This window comes from Phallusia mammillata, chromosome 7 (genome assembly GCF_965637545.1).
Source record: "Phallusia mammillata chromosome 7, kaPhaMamm4.hap1.1, whole genome shotgun sequence".
Lineage (NCBI taxonomy): Eukaryota > Metazoa > Chordata > Ascidiacea > Phlebobranchia > Ascidiidae > Phallusia > Phallusia mammillata.
This window is the reverse complement of record NC_137258.1, coordinates 19589358-19597723: the sequence shown is the minus strand read 5'-3', so window position 1 is coordinate 19597723 and position 8366 is coordinate 19589358. Positions and strand designations below refer to the sequence as shown.

Sequence of the window (8366 nt, the reverse complement as noted above, 5' to 3'; positions counted from 1 at the left end):
GGTCTATTGTGTGCATTGGTATATTGAAACAAATGAATTGTTACCTGTTTTATGAAAAGGCAAATGTAACCCCCAAAGAGTAAATTAATTAAGCATGAATCAGTTCTGAAACCTTTTTTCACTCAAGTCACACTTAAAGCGCAGCTTAAAATGCAAGTGACAGCATTAGAAAAACGTATGTGTGTTTTTTTCGTTTTTGATTGAGCAAAGTCACTTTATTGCCAGCCTGAGGCAAAGTTTAAATCTGTGATGAAACAATATCTTGTTTTCTTAAGTTTTTTTTTTATAACGTACACTTTCGCGGCACACGAGTTTGGCGTGAAGTGCTACTCTTCAAATGTGGCACATACTTTTTTAAAGAAAGTAGTGCACAAAAGACAACCTCAAGAAACACAAAGACATTGGGAAGTTTTATTGCAGTAATACAAAAACAAAGGCGCAAATAAATTAAACAAAATCAGGCACAAGCTTCCGTCGCACATCTCACAGTTCGCTTGAAACAAACAAACGGTGACATCACGGCCTCACTTCCTACGCACGAACGCGATTCTGTGATTCCGCATGAGGCGCTGCAGAGCGATGAACCTGAAGACCAACTCGACCAAGCCGAGCAAAAGCCTGCGAAACAGAACATTGTGTTTAAAAACATTAGGAACAGACTTAAAAAGTAGCTTGGTTCCAAACTAAGTTGCCAGAGAGCTTGTGTATATGTGTGGAATATATTCTATTGCGCAATTTTTAAGGTCTGATCTGTACTTACAATGACAGAAGGTATTGTTGAAAAGTACGCGATAAATAGTATTTAATATTAACAATCAAATAAAGTACATGCATGCACGCTCTTGGGTAATTTTTTATTTTTATTTTTACACACAAGAGATTTTTTTACACAAGCTTTTTTACACGAAAAACGAGTTATAAAAAGCTTTTTTACCTGTGTTACATCCATCTACTTGGAACCCGGGCCCATTGTCACAATATGGCTTCGAACCAGTTGAAACCGGTTCCCCATTGACGCTATCATAACACATTCTGATTCTAGATCGGGTACCGGTTCCACAAGGTTCAGAACACCGACTCCACGGTGTCCACGGACCCCACTCGGGATTTGAGGGAGTGGATAGAGGACATGGCACGTCATCGCACAAAGCAGTGACGTAATTACAGCTTGTGGGAGATTTTCGCGACGATTCACCAAAACATATTCTGTGTGTAAGTTTTGTTTAAGTTTTTTGAAAACCTAAGTGTTAAAGTTATCACATGGTGATAAGTGTTGCCAATATCACCGTGAAAATGATTTTACCATAACGAGAAATGTATTACCGTTGTGAAAAGAAAAAACCAGGGGCGTCCAAAGTACGGCCCGCGGCGGCATTTCACGTGGCCCGCACGTGTATTTCAAATTGTGTTGCGTATGGCCCGTCGTAGTTTAGATTAAGTTTTTGAATATTGGCGACTTGCAACTTCACGCAAAAGCTATCCATGGAACTTTATTTTCCGGTAAAAAGGATGTATACATGGTGCTGACGCAATAAATTCCAACAATTTCCTTAAATTCCGTATATTTGTGTTCTAATTCTACGGTTAAAAACTTCGCACAAAAAAGATGGCTAGCGGGCATCTTCACTTGATAAAAATTGCCCCCATTAAATAAAGTTTGGATACCCCTGTTTTAATTACACGTTTTTTGGGGAGACATTCTGATAATACAACACAAATCCTACAACCAAGTCTGTCAACGAACCGCGTGTTATTTCTGATGCCTCTGCCGCATGAACTTGAGCATGGGCCTGTAATCCACGGAGACCAATTCGTGCAAAAGTCGGTCTGGCATGGAAGGGATTCCCTTGCAGCAAGGCTACCCTGTGGACAACCGGTGTTGGAAACAATACTTCCTCCTGAAAAAGCAAAACAAAGTCAAAATAAGACTTTGTCAACAAATAAATATTTTAAACAAAACAAAAACCAACGACCTTGAAAGTACTCCTTAGCTTAAAGTCAAAGACATAGTAAAACGCTTGACACAAAGATTTTAAAATATATTTATGTCATAGTGCGCCAGGCCTATATTGAAAGCCTCATAACGAATCAGTCGGTTGCCAAGCATTCCCACTTAGCAAGGCGTAGGCCAGTAAAACTTAACACGTGGTGGGATTCAAACCAACGACAGGGGCCTTTTAGGGACTAGCCCTCTCCAAACTGAGCTACACATGCTTTGTGGTGATACCGTCGAAAGTCGAATTGCCTGCCCCGTATTTAGCTATGATTTATATACGAGTGTGCCGTAATCGCTGGTCTGTATGAACGCTTCAGTGCTGATCCCATGTATGTAATATCATATTATCAACAAAATGTTTTTTGCATTAGGTCCAATCTTACCGTCATCTACACACGAACGTCGCCTTGTTGTGATACCAGGTCCGCATTTTACATCACAACCCGACCATGCTGTCCATGGACCCCACTTTTTCGGACATGGAGCTTCACACTGTTCGAAGTCAGCTCCGAATCCTGTACAAGCTAATGCTGGTGTTTTATTCTCACAAGTCCGTTCCCGCGTTCGTATTCCAACGCGACAAGGCTGACCCATGCAACTCGACCACGGGGTCCATGGCGTCCATTTTGGCAGCTCAGTTTGGTTCTTTCCTGGAAAAGCAATGAAATATGGAAATTGAAGTATTCGTCAGTTTAATAAGATCATGAAGTCATGCTTTTTTCGGTAATGAATATCTTTGCATAGCCTCGAAAAGCAGTTTTATAATGCTATGTTCTATATAATCGACATGAAACTGTGGACGCAGTTGTCTAATAAACTGGTATTGTGTTGTGTTGCAGTTTTAACATTAAAAGCTAGATAAAACCGCGTTGTTCTGGTACAAAGTGTTCAACAAACATTGCTATTCGCAGCATATTATTTTTACTTAATTCCTAAAAAATAACCTCAGATTTTACAAGCAAGCAAAAGCACTTTATCCATCGCAGTTACATTAGTACGAGTGAGCAAAATCACTAAATTATTAGTTATGTAGCGATCAGTACTTGTGGTTACTTTTAGCGCTAATATACGCACCAGGGTCAGGCCAGTTAATAACGCGAATAGAAGGTCTGTAGCAGGGGTCGTAAGTGCTGCCGACAAGCTCCTTGTTCCAGCAGCAGTAGTTCCGTGTGCAATTAGACCTGACGAAGACACATAATTAAATCGGTAACATGTCTCACACACGGATTACGGCCAAACAGCGATAAAAGTTATACTATAAGTGCATTCTCCGCCTGAGAAATCAGGTGCTGAACTCGTTTTTAAAAGTTTGTTTTTTTAATGAAAAGTTTGTTTAAAATTTGAGTGTAGGTATGGAATACAAATTTCAGTTTTAAAAACGGTCCGCAGTACAAAAAAGGTCGCCGACCCCTGCTCTACTTAATCGACACATAAACTAATCTTTGCTCAAGTCCAGTAACAAACTTACTCATCCGTGACGGAACCGTCCAAACATGACTCGTTGCCTACCCTCGGACATTCAGAATACATCAGCATATTCCCAATCTGATAGAATCCAAACGGACCGCCGAGATACGTAAATGGTGGTCGTGACGTAGGCAACGCTGAAGATGACGTCATAGTGGTTGGCGATGACGTCAAAGTGGAAAACTGAGAGGTCATTGTGGAAAATCGTGACGTAAGTGTCGCGGTGATGGTGCTTGCTGTTGGCCTTGTCGTCGAAGGTGCAGGACGATACGATGTTGAGAAAACTGTTGTTGGTGACGTCAGGATTGAAGTTGTAGTTGCTGCTGTTGTTGGGATTGTAAACGTGCTCGTACGTGTGGTGAATGATGTAGTTGGTACCGCTGTGATAGATTGTTGAAACCACATAAAATTTTCGTGGCGTGCATTATTCAAAGTAGTTTACGCAAAAAACAAGTGTCGCGGGGCTATTGCGTCTCCGCGTCTCGGGGCACTTGCTTTGTTCTAGGCGGGATTAACTCGTATTGTTTAGAATAGGGATGGCACGCGCCAAGGTTCTGAAGGGTCTTGTCGGTTCATCGCTAGATTTTGCATTAGAAACAATGTTTTGTGTAAATTTGTGTTTGTAGGGTGGACTGGAGTCAAGTGGGATTATCGCAGCGCAGAGTTGTTTAAACATGTCGCGTGTCGCCAACTTGCAACAATGTTAAATTCCTTTGCTAGTTATTTTGACACAGCACAACAAAAATACAACAATGTTTCAGCTGAGAAATTCAAATTAGTGGACGAAAATCGTGGGTCTTTTTGATTTTGCGAAAATCATTGAAATAAATCAGAGTAATTATTATGTCTTGTAGCTACAACGCAGTTTTAATATCCATGATCTCACAAAGTAGTATTTTAGACTTTGGGCAACAGACTGCTCTCCAGTGTTGTCGTTTAAAATGATAACCTGTGTTATTTATCATCAAGAATGGCCTATTGATATAGTTTATCTGGGCACTTGGGCATATATCCACCAGTTTTGTCTTAATGAGTTTCAGGTTAACAATTGTACAAATTTTTGAATCCTTTTTGCGTATGTGCGTTTCGATTTGCCAAACTTCGTGCGAGCTTGCAAAAAATAGTAGCCTAGAGTAGACTATATTGATTAAACCTACCTTTCGGTTTGTAGCAAAATGGATATTGGCTGTTATCAAAACAACATCTCTTCATCTCACACAAAGTCCTTCCCATTGCTCTGTGTCCACAAACCTCCCGTCCGCTATACACAATACACTTTTCATCTTTCGGGCAAGTTCCTGCAAAAAGTATCACCAGACTGTTATATTAGACTACAGTTTACGTGATGAAGAGTACTTAGACAGCCTGCAGTACAAAATAGCATTTCTCTCTTAATTGCAACACCTTTGTCACGTTTCACTATTTAGCCTACATGGTTTAAGGGAGTCAAACCTTTTTTCATGTAACATTTTGGCCTCGGCCAGTGATAAGTTAGAGTCTGGTCGTCATAGCAACAGCCCGCCTGCCGACAGGAGGTTTCGTCCAGCGAATCACCAGAGGGACAAGAAACACGAAAGATTGGATTTTCCCAACATCGACAATCTGGACAAAAAACGTACGTTAGCAAACTGTTGAAAAACTACCTGGCTCTAATAAACTTGGCATACTTTTGTCATGAACATGTATTATATTCAAATAAATTTATATCAAAACTATGCTACTTACCTGAATTCAAAGCTTGGCTACAGGTCAAATTTAAAATAAACACACAAGCAGCAAATAACCAGAAATTCATTTTAGCAAACATGTTGAATTGATCATTAAACTGACTTGCTGTCTTTCCTTTTGATGATTGGCAGCTGCCAGATGAATATCCACGCCCAAATACTTATCTGGTGTGGTTGTTTTCATTTTTCCCTGAGGCGTGGTGTTTTCCCCACACACACGACTGTATTAAGGGAGTCGCTTCGCGTCTTGCACGTGCCAATTACTGTCCATAAAGATGATGTACTGCCGCGATTTTTGCGCTCGCATAAGAACGAACTTTGGTGAATGCATGGTGTTAAAGTATCAGGAGGGTCACGGTCTTTAAAGTTAATTTAAATCCCGTTTTATATCGCGAGTTCCTGACGTGTTTTAATTTGGACACCCGTTAGAAACAGACAGTTCCCACTGATCTTGCTTGATTTTTCTACATTTTGACATACGTTTAGAAAAGTGTATAGGGTTTACACGTTTTATGTGATCTTAGTAGTGAGGGGTGGATCGATTTTGACATGGTAGGTATTAACAAAAAACATTGATGTAAAGCACGCTTGTTTTGGCGCCGACTATTATATTCCCGTGGTATACACCACAAGAAACAGGAAACATTGCCTTGTGTGTGTGTTAATGCATAAAGTTGCTGCAATAGAGCGACGACAGATCAAACAAACCGAACATCAAGCCAGAAGATACTTTTGGTGAACCGGTTTCGTGGTATTCGTATAATGTTCGAATAAACGCAGCTATAAGCCTGTTTTGTATTTTTCGAAAGTGCTCATGTAAAGCAATTTTGTCGACATTGGAGCAATTTTTTTTAATCCAGTTTTTAGGACAATCTCACATAGACCTCTATAACCTCGTGCATGTAGACGCTACGTGCGGCAAACCATGTGTTTCTGAATTTAACAGGATAATAACAATGTTGGAACAATAGCAAAGCAATGAGTTGTTCGGGAATGTTATTTCCTAAATCTCCGGGTTACGTGGGTACGTTTTGAATGATTTGTTCAGCAAATTGTATAGGTGATTGAGTGTTCACTCGGGTATATGCTCATCAATACCCACGCTTTAGTGACAATTTTGATTTTGCGTGAAACATGACATTGGTGAAAGCCTGTTTAAGATTGTTGCTTCTCTTTTAGGAAGCGATAGTAATGATTAAAAAAAGATTCATCAACAAAATGTTAGCGTAAATGCGTTCTGCTTCATGGTTAATACTTGGTGATTCAACGAAGTTTCAGTTGTCCGAAACATTTTGGTCGGATATGTTCGTTTGGTGATGTTTACGGTTTTGGTAATGTTTCGGTAACTTTATTGTGTGTGAAATCCAACCCAGCGTTGTACAAACAACACCATCTTCGAAATGTTTTTGCTGCACAATCGGGTTGATGCATCCGATACATCGTAAAAGGAATTTGGTAGTGTCAAAACCGTTTGGATATACAGTAGCCTACTAACCTTAACCTATAACGCAACAGTCCTAACAACGTCTTATCTAGTCCCTTGTGTATGTCTAATTTTATATTCTCTACAGCCGTTCGTTTTTCAGGCTTTTATGTATGGGCATGACAATCAAACTGTCGGGCTCAAATACCAGGCCTGCCTACAACTCTAGTGTGACAGGTATTTTGGTGCTGATAATATTGTTCATAGTTACGTAATGGTAGTCTATACTGTTCAATAAAAATTAACAAGCCAAAACCAACAGCTATGACATTCTGTAGGCCAGGGGTCGGCAACACCTGGCACGCGAGGTGGTTTTCCATGGCACGCCAACCGATTTGCGTGTTAATATGAAGTAACAATTTACCCTGTTACACTGCTTGTTTATGCTTTTCATCATGCCATTGTCTTAAAATTCAGCATTACATGCACAAAACACTCTGCTTTCTCTTTATTATTGGTATCTGCTGGCACGAACCACAATTATTTAGAAAAACGTTGGCACGCGAGGTCATTAACATATGGAAATAACAAGTAAATTGGCACGCGTCGCCAAAAAGGTTGACCCCTGCTGTAGGCTATAACTATAGCTTTGATTTTTTTTTTTTTTTTTTTTTTCTTCACGGGGTTCGAACCCAGGAACCTCCCGGGGACGAATCCCGATCAGGTTTTTTATGTCTGTATATGGGTCAGGCGCGCCAGGCCATTCGGCCAAGTTCCTGCCCTCTTTAACCGGAATAACTTTTTTAGTTCCAGTCAGTACGACTCACGCCCCCTAACGGCGACACATAGAATTATTAACTTCTAATTTGATTAACTTCTAATTTGCATTTTGAAAACAACTCGTTGTCGCCCACTTGCGGTGGTTTTATAATTTTGGCATAAAGAAACGCTAGAGGGTATCGTAGAACCTTTATCGTTGACAAGTTAAAAAAATACGTTACACACCTTGCCAGATTTCTACGAAAGTTCACGTGTGCTGGTAAATTTGACTAACAAACCAAGCTTGCGGGTAAATGTATATTTAACAATTGTTTTTCGAATTAAGCTTAGGCCTAAGATGCGATGATATATACTTAACCTGTAAACCGGGGTGACAACACGTCCATGATAAAGTCGAAAGTCATCGAAGGTGTTTACTGCTAATCGCCTTATTCCAAGCACGACTATGCATTGAAAGTAGTCTTAATTGCGTTGAGTATTTATGTTGTAAACATGTGCATCCATTCGTTTGTTGATCCAACAAAACTTAAATGCTTCCAGTAGTTGTATTTTCCTGGCTGCATGCCACGATCTGCTATAACCTACGTGCATTCATTGTCACTTAGTTTAAAATCCATTGTAATACCATCAATGGATATCTGCAAGCAATTCTGAATTTCCAAACGTGTTGCCGTTGGGAGTGTTACGTGTAATGCGTGATCACAGCAGCTTTAAACAATAGACTATAAAAATAATAATAATAGGAATACATCACAAATAATGCAGGTTAAAGAGGATCAAAGAATTTATAATCTGTTTGAGTAAAAACGCTGAAAATTCTTGTTTTACCGATGTAATGACGTTTAATATGCGATTAAGCTCTCAGGAGCAAGACAAGAAAAGGTTATGGTGGCATGCAAGTTTATTTTAAGATAATACCATTTTGACTTCAAACACTGTCTTTTGAAAAATACAAACAGCCTTGTTTCAAATC

General features: G+C 39.8%; 1 protein-coding gene across 1 annotated transcript; it reads right to left on the bottom strand.

Moving 5' to 3' along the window:
* Positions 1-397: 397 nt before the first annotated feature.
* LOC145239453 (semaphorin-5B-like) lies at positions 398-5355 on the bottom strand. Its single transcript, XM_080102774.1, has 9 exons — positions 5189-5355; positions 4916-5065; positions 4621-4761; positions 3465-3843; positions 3071-3177; positions 2380-2646; positions 1745-1898; positions 935-1206; positions 398-618 (listed from the first exon to the last, which is right to left on the bottom strand). Exons 1-9 carry the CDS (start codon positions 5268-5270, stop codon positions 458-460), a joined length of 1713 nt encoding a protein of 570 aa, XP_079958900.1. The 5' UTR covers positions 5271-5355; the 3' UTR covers positions 398-457.
* Between the last annotated feature and the right edge of the window lie 3011 nt (positions 5356-8366).